The 16,523-nt window shown below is 37.7% G+C and overlaps 1 protein-coding gene across 2 annotated transcripts in view; it reads right to left on the reverse strand.

The window, feature by feature from the left end:
- The window catches only part of Pdgfd (platelet derived growth factor D), a 233,541-nt gene that overhangs the window by 16,389 nt on the left and 200,629 nt on the right, over positions 1 to 16,523 (reverse strand). For both annotated transcript variants that reach the window (XM_047519595.1, XM_047519594.1), the window contains exons 5-6: positions 14,164 to 14,362; positions 2,576 to 2,790 (exon numbers count right to left, since the gene is read on the reverse strand). In XM_047519595.1, coding sequence (XP_047375551.1) covers positions 2,576 to 2,790; positions 14,164 to 14,362 — 414 coding nt within the window. The remainder of the gene's footprint in view (positions 1 to 2,575; positions 2,791 to 14,163; positions 14,363 to 16,523) is intronic.

A 16,523-nucleotide genomic window follows, 5' to 3' on the forward strand; every position in this document is an offset into this window, starting at 1 on the left:
TTACTAGGTAGAGATCTTGTCACTTCCCAGATTATTTTAACTCTAACCTGATTGTGGCATTCTGCATTTATCCTCGGGGGATGACTAAACATTACAAAATTCAGGTTCTTAGATGTGAAGGGCAACAGCCAATCTAGAGTTCATCAGTTCATACGAAAATAAAACACAATGAATATAGACGATGGCATTCTCTAGGTATGAGAACATTTTTTTCCCTTTGAAATCAGTGGGTGGAGTAAGCAATTCTTTTAAAGAAAATATGTTCTATGTAGGTCTGCAATAGTGTTTTCACTGCCTAAGGTGGGCCTGGATACTGTGAAATGACATTCCACATTTCCCAGGCTGTAAACATCAGTTATGACATGTCATTTTCATCCAACCCAGAAATTACTTCTTAACTTATTAATATCGATTTATTTTCAGGATTAAAAACAAAGAAATTGGGGCTAGAGGTACAGCTCAGTGGTAGAGGGTTTGCCTAGCATGTGCAACGCCTTGGGTTCAATCCCCAGCACAGCAAGAAAAGAAAGTCCATCCCCCAAAAGTCATTTTTATAAAACTGGAGATTCTGTTTAAAGAGAACCATCTATGTGCTGCTGTGTTTTGTTGGATATTGCTGGAAAGTAACTCAAATGATATCTTCTAACAATAATGTTTTCTTCATATTTTAACTTGTATTTTTAAACATATTTCTACATGATGTTTTATACATTGCAAAATGCATTTCATATTGTTTTATTTCTGTTATCTGGTATGATTTCTCAGCTCCATTAAACCTATGTGAAAACCAAGTCTCTAAACTTGAGTGGCTGACCATCAAGAAGCAATTAGAGCAACTGTCAATGTCAGATGCAGCTCTCACACCTCTTCATTCCATGCTTTCTGTACATTTAACAAGGTGCCATATGTTTAAATAGAAAAAGCACATTACTAGTAATAAGAACACAGACATGCCAGTCAGAATGGCAATTACCAAGAATACAAGTAACAAAAAATGTTGGAGAGGATGTGGGAAAAATGGAACACTCATACATTGCTGGTGGGATTGCAAATTGTTGCAACCCCTCTGTAAAGCAGTATGAGGATTCCTCAAAATCTAGAAATGGAACCACCATTTGACCCAGTTATCCCACTCCTTGGAATATATCCAAACGATTTTAAAACAGCATACTACAGTGACACAGCTACACCAATGTTTATAACAGCACAGTTCACAAGAGCTAAGCTAAGGAACCAAACTAGATGCCCATCAACAGATGAATGGATAAAGAAATCATGGTATATATATATATATACACAATGGAATATTACTGAGTCAGAAAGAAGAATGACTTTATGACATTTGCCAGTAAATGGATAGAACTGAAGATTAACATGCTAAGTGAAATAAGTCAATCCCCAAAAATCAAAGATCGAATGTTTTAACTGATATGTAGAAGCTAAACCACAATAAATGGGGGAGGGGAGAAGAAGAAGAGAAGTTCAGTAGATTAGACAAAGGGGAAGGAAAGGAAGGAACAAGGGATAGGAACAGGAAAGGCACTGGAATAAATCTAACATAATTTCCCTGTATACATATGAAAATACCTAAGTGAATCCCACTGTTGTGCCTACCCACAAGAATGGGGTCCTAATTAAAATAAGATATATTCCATGCTTGGATATATTCCATAATTTAATCAAAATAGATTCTACTGTCATGTATAATTAAGAAGAACTGATTAAAAAAGAAAAATAGCAGACTCTAGAACCAGTTGATGGAGGTTCATGTCCTGGCTCTGTGATTTGCTAACTATTTTACATTGATCAACTTACTGATCCTCACAGGCCTTGGCTTACCTGCTCATAAGGAGAACAAAAATAGCATCCCCTTTACAACACGGCAGATAAGCTATGAAGTGCACCTTGTAAATATTCATATAGGTTTGCTAACATTATTGTTAAAGGTTCCTACTCTCCTTCAATTTCTGATCCTTAATTTTCTATTTACTCTTATCTATTTTTCATAATCCAAGAGCTAATTTCCAGGTAGCCCTAACTAGTATTTAGGAAAAATAAGCATTTTCAGAAAAAAAAATGGTTTCATATTTAAAGAATGAAAACGTCTGATGATTTATATTTTGCTATTGTTGCTATGCTTCATTTTTAAAAAAATGATTTAATTAAAGTTTGGTCCTTACCATTTTCTTACAGCAACCTAAATTTTCAGTTTGTCCTGTACATGAATCACATCATCTTTCCAAAAGAAGGTCAGGTAAGCTCTGAAATTATTGTATCATACATTTGATTATACATTTAGGCTATTGTTTACCACATGGTTCATTTTGAGAATTAGCAAAAGAAGTCCCTTCTTCAGAACTGATTAGCCTTTCACTAGAGTGGTTGGCTTGACAGACATAGCTGGGGAAGAATTTCAGCTCCTAATCATCCCCTTGGCTGAGCACCCTTGTGTAATGAAGTACCTGACAACCACATTCAGCAGCACTGTCTTCCATTTGCTTCAAGATTGCAGAATTGGTGTCATTAAAAAAGAACTCAATGTAGCATCAGAAAAAGAAACTGGCGGGTGACATACCTCATGATACTTTTTCACAGTTTTCCCTGAATTGCACTTGCAGGACTTGGAGTTGGCAGTTCCACAGCCACAATTTCCTCCACAGCGCTGCACGAGGAGGCAACGTGGAAAGAAGACCGCGTTGGTCAGCTGCAGCTCCTGTCTTAAATTGACCGAGTAATTCCTGGGAGTGCAACTGTAACGCTTGACATCATCGTTGAGCCTGTCCAGGTCAACTGTGGGCAAACGCACACACACAAGCACAAATGATCAGCATGTATTTAGGGAATAGAGTGGGAAGATTGTGCAAGCACAACCCTAACGGAAGGATTAAATCTGTCCTTGGGGTCTCAGTTGCAGGGCTCCTCAGGTGGAAAACCTAATTTGTCTTTTGATCCTACCTGCCCTTCAAAAATAACTACAAAAACAATACAAAAACCTGCAACGATCTGTATCTAGGCTCAAATTTCTTGGTACCTTTTTGTATGCAAAAAAAAAAAAAATGTTCTGAGGAAAGAAAACAAAATACTTGGCAATTTAAAATAATTGCCTTTGTCTTAAAGAAACACAAATCCCTTCTTACTCCCAAATAATTCCTGACTCTAAGTCATTACTTAAATATAATTACTTCAATATAATTTTAATTATATCAATGACACATTAGAGTAACAATCATTCTAACATAGGTACCTGGCAATGAAGTTTCTGCAAGTAAGCATGAGGAGAGGAAAGGTTTTAGTTTTATTTTAACTCCAAAGTCAACCACAATGTTTAAGGAAATGGTCTTGTGGTGTGGGCATGGTGCACGTCTGTGCACCGGGTTCTGGTTGGCAGTACTGTGTGGTGGGAAGCGCCTGAGCTCTGCAGTAAAGCTACAGCTTTATCACAGCTATGCCTCCTTTTAGTGGGAAAGCTATTTATGGACTCAGACCTCTGCTTCCTCATCAATAATAGGTAACTATTGGAAGGGTTGAATAAAGTGTGCCTGGCATTCATTTAATATCAACTTTTATCATTCATCTTGATTCATTTGATTCCCTCCACCCTCATTTTTTTCCTTTTAAAAATCAGTGGCTGAAGTTTTTTAAAAAATATTTTCCACCTTTCTCTCATTTGGTCCTTACTTTATGCAAAAGATTATCAGACTGTGGTTGATGGGACTATGATGAATTAAGAATGTCATTCTAAACTTTCAAATCTAAGTTATAAATATTTGCTTGCATTGAATTTGTTGTTGTGTCACATAAATTGTATCTTAAGTGGTGTGCTCAAAGTCCATCCAACTGTTCATGGTTTGCCATCCAAATCCTCTGTCTTCTCCCATGGATGCAGGTGGAAGGAAGCCCTTTTGTCTGCTCAGGTTCCACCATCACTTCCCTGCTCAGGGCTAGATCACCACAGGAGGGAGACCACAAATGCTAGGCAGGTGTCATCATGTTTACCCTGGATCTAGCCCCAGCAAGTACCTTAGTCTTAACCTAAAGAGTTTGAGGAGCAGCAAGGAGGGGTCTTTGGGGCCAGAGGTCAAAAGCCCAGGATGTTGTCTGTAGAATGCATCTGAGAAATTGGAGGAAAAGAAGGAACAGGGTGGGCTGAGTCCATGAGCCCCAGATAGTCAGCAAATTTCACTGAGAATAAGAAAGAGACCAACCATATGGCCAGATGACCCCTTGAATAGGAAATTAAATGGCAGCTGGATTGATGTCCTGCCCCAAGTGCTTTCTCAGATGTGCAACTGTGCTTCGATTCTCAAGGGCATGGATTTATCTCCAACTGTTATATGCTGAGCCCAGGACACTGCAGGGACTGAATAAATGCTAAATAATCACTGTGCATAATTTATTGCTGTTTTTTTTTTTCTTTCTTTGTAAAGACATGTCATAAGTTTAGCTATAATCAATCCAGATTTAAATTGAATGAACTCTGTCTTGGGAAAGGAACCATTTTATTGCTGCTAAAGCCCTGGAAATAACTGCAAGCAAAGCAGGAAGGATTACATAAATGGATTAAGAAGTGCAGCAATCATCCATTACAAGTGTCACCTTGAGATAAATACTGTTGCTGGCCTGTGCATTACTGGGCTTGTGGACAGGGCTGGTGCAGAGGGCCAAATCTGCTGGCTGTGATAATGAAAATGTATTTGTTTAACATGGAGGAGTAAAGAGGTGCAATTAGCAGGAAGGGATCATGATGCATGTGAAGGCAGAGAAGGACGGGAGGGAAGAACCAGAACTGAGTTTTTTTATATTTAGTTCAGCTCCCTGCTGGGCACCTTACACATTAATCTACATTTAATGTGATCCCCACCCTTTTGAGGTGGGTGCTATTTAGCCAAGGTGAATAATAAATGATAAAATTGGAATTAAATTCTTTTTTCTCCATATGATCTTCCACGCCAAGCACAGAAGGGGTGGGGTCATAGGTAACCCATTGTTGAAGGAAGAAGACCAGCATCACTAAGCAGCATCTGGTTTTGCTGTAGGATGTTGAATTGGAGATGGGGCAGTGAGTAATTACATCCTTATCTCCAAGAGATCTAACCCAAATTACAGCATGCCTTCCCTAGCTAAACCCCAGGGTGCCCTCACCAATCAGAATAAAGCACATGTGCTTTATTCCCCTAAAAAATCAAATTCCTCACACAGTAGAATGTGTTGCCCAGCTCTGATTACTTGTGTTTCTTACCTGCATGAAGAAATTTACAGTCCTGTCAGTTTTATGCATCAATTCACTGATGTGACTAAGGACTGTGGCCACATGTGACTGCTACAGAATTCAGCTGCCCTACTTCTTAGGGGATTGAAACCACCTAGGAACTCAATTTAGAACTAGAACTAAAAGGTGCTTCTGACTGGATGCAAATAACTTCAAAGCATGATTGCAGGCGTTCTGCAGGGGATATTGAGTTTCCAGTCAAAGAAGACTGATTAGGCAGCTCCGCACAGCAGGGAGCCAGGGGAGGCTGAGCAGCAATTAAGGCTTCTGGTGCTCCTGTCTGAAGGAGGACTCTGGTGTGAGCCTTCCTGGAGGGAGGTAGGACATGCGGTATAAATCCAGGAAGAAGGATTGTCCTTTCCATTCCTGCTTCAATCTGTGTGGTTGAACATTACAGAGCAGTGAAGATATTCCAAATTTAATTCAAAGTCCCATTAATTTCACCTAATTTTCCTTATTTCACCCAGGTGTAAAGAATGTTATAATACCCCTTAGGTTGTCCTTTTGAATTTGAGTCTTGCTTTTTCATGGATCTTCAAAATAATATTTTTGGGGGCTTTATATCAGCAATCTTCTGGAAAGCCTAAGAAGGTTCCATTGTGCCCAGAGGCTTCCTCTGGACATGCTCTTATAGGATGCACACTGCACAGAAAACTGGGGAGCACCCTTCCTTCTGCAGTCATGGCCTCAAGATGCTTCTCAATCACTGGGGTTCTTTGGACTGTGGTAAGAATTCTAGGTTGCAGGCACTGGGTGGAGACATGAATGCACACCCTTGTTTGGTTTCTAATAGATTAGGGTTTAGGAGTGGGAGGAAGGAGAGTCAGCCTGGTGCTTTTGATCCTGGCCATTAGGCAACTAGTAGAAGAACCCCGAAAAGTTCTTCACATATGAATGAGTGAAATCCACAGAAATGCCATGAACTACATACCATCATTACTCCTACAGTTGAGAAAATTAAACCTTTGGAAAGTTAAGAAAAAAATTTGCGCACCCCGTCTCTTGGAACTGTAAAGTTCTCAAGCATCTTTTATTCCTCCTCTCTTTCTGGTTGGCCCCCATTGGAAGGTCCAAATGCAACTCATTTAAGTTCATCTTTTCTAAAGGTTTCAACAGTTAGAAGCAGGGTACTGCCAAAGGAAATACGACATCATTGTTGTGCCAGATTTCTTTATAAAAAATAGGTATTCATTAACTACTATCTAAATTTAATTTTTATAATCATCAAGAAAATAAACAATTCTGACTATCTTTTAGAGACTATGTCGAGTATGATTGTGTCTGTTGAATGGCTCTTGTCTGTAACCTAATTTGGGGTGGGGTGTAGTGCAAAGGTATTAGGCTAAGGCTGAGAAACTAGGGTTTAGAACCAGCTCTACCAAGGAGGAGCCATGAGGCAGGAAGAGGTACTAAGACCCTTGGAATCTACAAGCAGTGCACAGAGGGTAGAGACTAGAGTCAAAAAGGCTGCTCTCAGATATCTATCTCAAGATTCTGAGGAACATGTCCATCAAATGGGAACTAGCATCACAATATGTTATGCAAAGTACAAAACACTTGACTTTGAGGTTGCAACACTAGATTTATGAAGCTTGGTGTGGGGGTGGGAGGTAGAGGAATACATGAATAACTGTACTTTTACAACACACAACCAGGGGCTCTCCACCTTCTTCAAGGTTCATAAATTCTCTAGGAGGAGTCTGTTCATCTTTATGGATTTTACAATCTCACTGCAATTTTCAGATTCCTTATCTATAAATCAGACATAATTGTGAAAATTGTTTTCACAGTTCCACCTAAATTAGGTAGAGCAAATAAGTCTGGAAATAACAGTTAGTTTACACTTTTTGATGAAGGAATGTCAGGATATTTTAAACTTAAAATCATAAAATACAACAAATTTCATAAATATTTCATAAATAATCTTCAACATTACTATTCCCATTTTATAGGTATAGAAACTGAGATGCAAAGCAGTTAAGTAACTGATCTAAAATCAATGGCCATATAGTAGACATTCAACAAATGTGTAATGAAAATGAGTGGAGACTAAATGAATATCTGAAGACATTGAATTAAGCATGAAGGCAGTTGACACAATCTTAAGGAGATTCAGGGAATCCTAGGAACTCATGACCTAGGGGGATGTATGCAATATGTCTATGAGATGAAAAATGGGAAAACAAGTTAGGAGATGATCAAGAGTCAAGGAAGTCTGCAGATCCCTCTTTCTCTCCTTGAAGAGCATCTGGGTTTTAGATACCCCAGAGTTCCCCATAGCCTGGGCTTTGTAGCCAACGGGGCCAGGTTCATGCCATGGCTCTCTATTCTCAAGATGCCACAGAACCTTTCTGAATTTATTTCTTTGACCACATAAAATGAGAATAATAGTACTGTCAAGAAATTTTTAAGACTGAATAAATTTAGAATGTGGGAAGCACAGGTCCAAATCCTAGCTCTCAGGAGCCATGCCACATGTTGTTACAGTGAGGAAAACAGGTAAAATCAGCTTAAGAAGAGAATCACCATTTTGTAGTTGGTGATGATTAAGGGAAGGAAGGTCATGGCCACCTTGATTTATATCCTAAGGTGATGATCATGTGTGTTCATGTAAATTTCATGGGACTTAACACTGTTCTTTGCATGTAAAGACACTTGAGTCAGATCTCTCAGCCCCAACAGTTCTTGCATGTGTGAGCTCTTTAGGACCAGGGCAATGTCCTTCACTCCAGTGGGTCACAGAGCAAAAGGGTTTTATACTGGTTTCTCAATGCTTCACAGAAAAACTGGGCACAAAAAACACGAGGCATACACATTCAATTTTAATAAGAACTGCTGTTCTCCTAGATACTTAAAGTGACCTATGGCTTCCCACTGCCAAATGAACTTTTCCCATCAATCTACATGTTGACGTAGATATGTCCATATGGAAAGGAGAACTCTGATGAAATAGTGCGTTAGGAAAGCCACAAAGATGGACAACCTCATCTAGGGGAGAAAAGAGAGGAGGCAATGAAGACAGGAGGAAGGAAGTGTTCTTGTATCTTTGGTGAGATTTTTTCAAACATTTTAAATGTGCCCTCCTAGATACATGCAACACCATAAAAACAAGACGGTTTTATTAATGTTTTCTGAACATTGAGTGAGTGGGGAATCTAGATACTTAAAAATCATATGGGTCATAAATAGTGGCTAAAGTCTAAGGGGGAAAAATGATATCAGAAAGTTTCTGGGTAAATAATATCCCAGAAGAGTTTAGTACTTGGCAATTATTCTGTAAACTTTAAATGAGTGTACTGATTATGCAGATACTTAAAAATGACAATATTTGGATACGATGTATGAGGCTCTCCAGATTACTGATGATTATCTTAGAGCCTTACAGGGAAGAGAGCAGAGGAGTTCAGAGAAATACCCTGGTTCTCTTACAGAGCTTTGTAAGCAAATTAAGTAATAATAGTAGCTGTCATTTATTAAGGTCCCACTAAGTGTTCAATATTCTGCTACTATCTACTCCTAACACAATTTGTAAAGCAGTTATGATTATAGTCATTTTTAAAAATGGAGAAAACAAAGGATCGGGAGTCTGTAACTTCTCCAAAGCTACTATTTTAGGATTGGAGTTAGAATTTTATCACAAGTTTTCTTGACTTTCAAGTTCATGGTCTTTGTACCACAGCATTCTTCTTTCTTTTGCTCTATTTATGTTAACTTTATGTAAACAACTTTAATATTCTTAAAACCTGGATGCATAACTCATGGTTCAGGAAACCCCATGAAGCTAACCCTCTTTCAACAATAAAAATTAGAAATCTAAATCCATTGTGATTTGGTAGTACCTCTGTTTCCTAGTACCTCTGCTTTTTTAATTTAAAGAGAGGCAGCTACAGAGAGCTGACATCTCAAGACTGCCTTAACCAGTTCCTAACTGGTGTCAGTCAAGAGCTTTTTGAAAATTCTCACCCATGTATCAAATAAATAGAGAAAAAACATTCAATTTCTAAAATATATACATGCCTAAATATATTCTGAAATTATTTTATATATTCTAAATAATTTTCAAAAAAGCAAAACTTGTATTCATGTGGTTATCATGCAGTGGGGCAAGACAAAGAAACAACAGTACATATTTTTCTGTCTTTCTTTTTAAGTATCCTGACATGAAAGAATTCAGAAGCAATTTAAACATCTTGACATGCAACATATTTATGTCATTTATTGCTCAGCTTCTTATGTCAGTTGTTGTTATTTACCTATAAATAATTTGCAAATAAGAGTTGAGTGTTTTAGATCTTAGACCAAACTGTCATATGGATAATGACAGAATTGGTATTAGATCCTCAGAAATGGATTAGTAACTGGAAACATCTAACCATTTAGAGTGTAAAATTCAAATATTTCAAACCTTATTCTTTGTTATTAATTGAATATCTAGATATCTACTGTACTCGATATTAAAATATGACCTTTTTTTAAGAGGGGTGCATTGACTTTGACATGTATATTGAAAAAGGATAATTATTTGAGGAAGAATATATTTTTACTATTAACAATTCTGCTCATATTTTGATCACTACAGTTTAAACTAGCTTCCGCTACCCCTTGCCATTGTGTGTTGGATTTTCAATGGCGAAGACGCAAGTTCTGGAATAAGCAAAGGAATAGGTTTCATATTGTTAATCTCCATAAATCACCTCCAGTTGCTGTCTACTCTGGTAGAGCTTGGGGCTGGTCATTTCTTAATTTAGAAGTATTGAAAGTTTTGCGATGTGTTTGACAAAATATATACCGCCCCTAAGTTCATAGGTGTAGCTTTTAAATGAATCAGAGTTTAGCTTCAGTTAAAACTACAGGGCTCATGCCATGGCTTAGGTGGTAATTATGCAGCTTCTAGAAAGAACCTCCATATAATTTTACCTAATTTTGTGCAAATTTGCTATACTCATTAGCATATCTATTAGAAAAAGTAAATGAAACTTGAACTTCAAAAAGGAATTTTTTTTTTTAACTTTTGGGCATCTTTGATGTTGAAAGCAGTAGGTTGAAATTATTGGCAAAAATTGGGTTTTGCAACTCAGTTATCTAGAGATTGCAATTACATATGTTACCCTTCCCTCCATTACCCCCTAGGAAACTGAAAGTTGGATATATTAACTTGCTATATTATCTTCAGTCTAGAAGCTTTTACAGACAAGTAAAAGCTTATCTGTTACTAGTGAATTTTATAAAGTAGACCTTATGCATCAAATTTCTTGCTTAATACTGTTATCTGTCTCCTCCCTCCCCAAATTTTCACTCTCCTCTTTTTTCTCATTTTCAACTCTCAAAGAGAACTAAAAACTCACTATTATCAATGCTCCCTTCTACCAAAGGAAAAACCAGAAGCAAAACACAAAATTTATTCTGAAATATTAACTATTTCTGGTTCATTGTGCAAGTTCTTCACCCAGTGTATTCTTATTTCATGGTTTATAAATCTCTGTTTTATATATTCACATTTGAGTGTCTTAGAATTCTATTTTTTAGTATCATGAAAAAATGCCAGTTTGATATGCCTGGGCAAATCAAAAGAAAAAATGCTCAAAAGATTAATAAATGTCAAGTGTGTTTCTGCATGACATCATTAAGTCACGATATTGACAGTAGGGAAGGTTTGGATATCCTATGCAGTTCGTGTATCTGACATCTATCAGTTCCTAATATCTATAGCTATTTTTCTGTTTCCTCTTTATTCACTGTTTCCTTCTTCAAACATTAGGATATAAGCCATAAGTTTGGATTTTTAAGTTCTAAAAGCAGGAAAGACCAGCTAAAATATTAAACCTGGTTTCCTTTGCTTTTGTGATACACACAGGTGGTTCATCATCACAGGAATGATAAACAAATCAGCACATTTATACAAATGCAGAAACTTGGCAGGGTTAAATTAAATGGTACAAATCTGCCTTCAGGGCATTTTAAACAAATGATTAAGAAGTGGAACCTAAGCCAACAGGGGGAGAGATGATATTTACTCTACCACAAACATCAAGTAGAATGTCACCTTGAATGTTCTTACAAGGTTATTTCAGTAACCAAAGGCATTCTTAATAAAACTACACTCCCTGGCCTATGGGGTGGGTTTCTGTAAACTTTAGAAATATACTGGGTTGATGGTATAGTTCAGAGATGGAACACTGGCCTAGCATGAACAAGGTCCTGGGTTTCATCCCCAGTACCACACACACACACACACACACACATATACACACACACATTGTGTACATTGTGTACATTGTGTGTGTGTATGTGTGTGTGTGTGTGTGTGTGTGTGTGTGTGTATACAATGCTGGATTTTAAATATATATAACTTCAATTCCATCCACAAACATTAATTCAACATCCAAAATATACCTGAACTTTGCCAAGTGCTAGACACAGGATAAACAATTTTAAAAAACAGTGACTCTTAATACTGGATGCCTCAAAGGATTCATAAATAGAATGAATATCCCTGCCCCAACTCCCAGAGACTCTGAGTCCTTGTGCCTGGGGTGAGCACACATCTGTAGCTCTTTAGTGTTCCTTATGTGATTTAAGTATTCAATCAGGGTTAAGAGCCATAGGAGTCCTGGGATCACATATTCCCTTAGAGAAATTGCCAAGGTAGAATAACAATGCAGCAACAGGACACAGAGGGTGGTGGTACCCTAAGAGCCCCTCACTGCCTGGGCAGGGGAGGGGAGCATCAGAAAGACAGGAGGAAAGATAAGGAAGGTTTCATCAAGGAAATGATACAAGGTATTTATGAGTTCTAAGTTGGTTTAGCTGGCAAATATTTTGGAACCAGTGTCACAAAGCAGGTGCTCTAGAGAATTATAACTAATTCCTAGAAGCAAGTGCTATTGTATATGCTGCCAGTGAGGAAATAGACTAAGGAAAGATGGCTGACTTGCCTATAAGGGTGAGGATCTGAATGGGCCTCCTGCCTCCACATCAACAACATAATTCCTGGGGAGAAAAGTGTATTTAAGTGATTTTTAAATTTTAATATTTCAAAAAGGTTGCCCCTTGAATAGAATCAGTGGAAGATGCTTGAAGAGCTGGATCTCATTGTTTGTACAATAACATTTTTTTTTTCTTTTGTACCTGGGATTGAACCCAGGGGTACTTAACCACTGAACCAACTCCTCAGCCCTTTTTAAAAAACTTTTTGCAGTTTTATATGGACAGAGAACCTTTTTGGTACTTCTTTATTTTTATGCAGTGCTAACAATCAAATCCAATGCCTAACACAAGCTAGGCAAATGCTCTGCTATTGAGCTACAGCCTCAGACCCCCTCAGCCCTATTTAGTATTTTATTTAGAAATAGGGTCTTTGTGGATTGCTTGAGTTGCTGAGGCTGACTCTGAACTCAAGATCCTCCTGCCTCAGCCTCCCAAGCCGCTGGGATTACAGGTGTGCGCCACTGCACCTGGTTGTCCAATAACATTTTTAATATTTTTCCTGTGGTTTTCAACATTAGAATATTTTACTTTCCCTCAAGTTGACCTAGTAGAGGCCCCAATATAATCACACCTTACAGAAAAGCAAATTTTACTTTGAATTGAATCCAATCTGAGCCCTGAGGAGGTTCACTTCGAGGGTCACAGTGATCTGCACACAGCATATCTCTGTAACATCAGAGCCCCTGTGATTCTTTTGTCCCCTTGAACTGTAGATTTTAAGTATATAGAATTTATGACCCAACTCATGAACAGAAAGCCCTGGCAGGAGTTTACTAGTCATTTTGGTTCAAATGTTCTTATTGGTTGTGCTAAAGCAGCCCAGGTACAGTTCTTGAAAGGACCCTTGATATTACAAAGTGTGGGAAACACGCCATATTTTAGCTAAATATCTTCACATCTAGTGATGTGAGCCAGCCTTGTGAGACTCGTTAGTTTCAATTTTAATAACAAATCTTATCAAATAAAGTAAGGCTATAACAGACTACAAATTAGAGTTTTATTCAGTCAGAAGTCATTCATGTCATTTATATATTAATTTGAGTAATACATTCAAATAAACATTTTCCTCCTAAGATTATATCACTTGAACATTTATTTTTAGAGTTTTAGTATTATTGTTTTAACTCATGATGTTTTCTCTGCCTGAATGTTCCTCTCTCCTTTCCCCTCATTCTATTTTCCTATAACTTCCAATTGAACATATGTGCACTCACATACCACCAAACGATCCCAGACCTTCTTTTCCTTTCACTTGGAACATTAACCTTTTTCAAATGTGAACTACTTTGGTACTAAATACATAGTAGCCTCTGATTAAAAAGAAAAAGAAAAAAGAAAACAAACCTTTTGAAATGGACCCCACATGTAAAAAGTTAAAATCTTCCAACTGAGTTTTGGCCATGGTTTTAAGAGGAGACTCTCCTACCAATGCTGACAGATCTGGATGATACCAACTCCATCTCAATTAGAAGAGCACTAGATTATTGCATAAGCACAGCCATTGTAGGCAAGAGATCACAATGCTCACTCCCCTCTCCACACCCAGTTAACTAGCCATGCAACTTTGACAAGTCATTTACTTCCCTTAACTCTGGGGAAGTGCCTCAATTATAAATTCAAGGCTAGTAATGCCTTATTTATCAAGAACCAAGAAGCTGGTCTGAATGTTCTTTATAAGGATTCCAAACTATGACAGATCTTTGAATCAAACCGTTTTTAGTTATATACAAACACAATTTAAGCATAATACAGAACTTCAATTGAAAATGCTGTGAAACATATATATGATAAAGGATTAGCTCCAATCATGTGTTTAAAATAAGTTAAATACAGCACATTACTAATTATTACTTATTATTAACACTTCTATTCCACTCAGGAAGAACCTCTAAGCCTTTGTTTCTTACCTTTTGATTTCCGTTCATGGTATGACCTGCCACGATAATGAGGGGTGTCCAAATACAAATTCTCAAGATCTTCTTGCCATGACTCTGGATTAAAGTGCTTGAGCAGATCTTCCACAGTATCAAATTCTGCAACTTTTTTGTCCAAAGCCTCCACAGTGAGAGCAGAATCCGTTACTGATGAAGAGCGATAGGATACCCCCTAAGAGTGACACACAGCTCAGTGTACTCAGAAAAAGTCCAATGCTGTGAAATTCAACATTTATACAGCTACATGGAAGGAACATAAACAGGCTCATGATTATAATACATCATTTGTATAAATAACATGCAAAAGCAATCTGGCATCATCTTGCATACTCTTAAATAAGAGCAATTGGTAAAAGACAGTCATTCAATTTTTGGAAATCAGAGCTAAGCTGATCATAGAACTCCCAGTTCATTTGAACTGTAATCACTTACAAAGATATAGGCTGTATGGAAATATAAAAGTTAAGTCCTCAAACTTCTTGGTTCAAGGTCCCAAGTCATCCATATATCAGCTAATGATGGTGAGAATTATAATTCTGAACTCCTTCCAACCAAGTTTTCATAATTAATTCCATTCTCCCACACTTAGCTTCCATGCCCCAGGTCACCTGGTCTTACAGATGTTACAGTATGAGCGTTGTTCCACTCAACTCTAGGGACACTTTGATAAAATTTCTAACTTTAACCAACTTATTTACTGTCAACAAGGATAATTAGTCATAAAACTCTCCTGACTGACAAGTGCAAAATTCACTTGGGAAGCTTATTAAAAGGAAAAAAAAAAGTGCTGTAGCTTGCTAGTGATCCCAGTTGTCATTAAAAAATTTCTGAATATTCTTTAAATGAGGAATATAGCATCATTGGAAGACCGAAAAGGATTATGTATTTTATCATGGAAATAAAACATCCCCACATAAGGTTTCCGAGCACTTACTTCACTAACCCTTGTACAATCTAGAGGTAAATGAGCCATGATTCAAACATCTCTGTAAAAATTCATGACCCATTAACAAGGAAATAGAGAGCACATAGCCTCAAATGATTTCTAAATGTCTTTAAAGAAACTACCAAACAAATAAGATCCCCCAAGGGCAAATATCTCCTATCACTAAGGGAGAATGGAAATTAATGAAAACTTGCTTTCCTGAAACTTAGCTGCGGTGTCCTATCAAGAAATAATATGCACCATAGAGTCTCAGAGAGCAAAGTTCTCAAATTATATTCTCACTCTCAGGCCACGTTTCCTTTCTTTAACCATTCAAGGTCCAAAGGTTGGTAAGTAGTTTGATGAACCTGAAAGCATTAATACCATTAGGGTAACTCAAGAGCAGCTTTTAAAGATGCCCTGTAGGTGAAAGGAAGTGGGGGGGGGGCATGATTTGGGATGTATGGTGGGAGGCATGAGATGGATGGGTGACTATGTTGGCCAGATTGGGGTAGTTTTGGTGGTGGTGATTGTTTTTTACCTAGAGAAAGCATACATCTAATTTTCAGTAAGCCCTGAAGCAATAGCTAGATGTTCGAAACCCAGACCAAAATTTTCCCATCACACTACTTTCATTACCTGCATATGAGTCTACTCTGTATTTTCAGGTGTGTCTAGGTAATCATTTATCTTTGTCATAAGTTACTGAAGAGTCTAGGGATATGTTAATAGTTCTATCCATGATAAAGATACCTTCTATAGTCATCATGTTGGGATGACTCTCATCTGGGAGCAACCATATTTGTTCCTTCTGTTCTTGATAGGTACATTCTTTAACCTAGCCCTGAGCGGGAGTATGAGCTCAGCCTTGATAGAATCACCTCATTTCTGTCTCTCACATCTCTCTTGATACTACATGCTAGGGGTAGATAACACTTATAATGCCAAGTCCCCATCAACTCATATTGTTCTAGATAACCTAGTCTATCTGGTTCATACTGACCAGATGATTTATAATTAGCATTGTATCACAGAAGTGTGGGTATAAGATCCAAAAACTCAAAATGAGCAGACCAAAGTTAGGAGCATGGCAACATACAAAAGCTTCGGAATTAAAATGCCTCCCTCTCTTTTGAAATAAAAGTAGGGAGATAAATCAAGCCATTCCCACATAAGTGAAGACTTCTTGTGACTGCTTTGGGGAAAAGAGCTGCAAGGAGTATTCTGGGATGGCACTTAACAGTGCCTGGAGTATAGTGTGCACCTAGATATTGAAGCGAAAGCTCTGAAGGCACTCTCAGGCCCTGAGCAGGGGGAGGGAAATCTAATCTCTTCTAATATTAATCTAAAGAGCAAATCCAAACCATAGGTAAAAAGCAAACTTGTCCTTATAGATGAGCTGTTTTCA

The sequence above is a fragment of the Sciurus carolinensis genome, chromosome 11 (assembly GCF_902686445.1).
Source record: "Sciurus carolinensis chromosome 11, mSciCar1.2, whole genome shotgun sequence".
NCBI classification, from domain to species: Eukaryota; Metazoa; Chordata; class Mammalia; order Rodentia; family Sciuridae; genus Sciurus; species Sciurus carolinensis.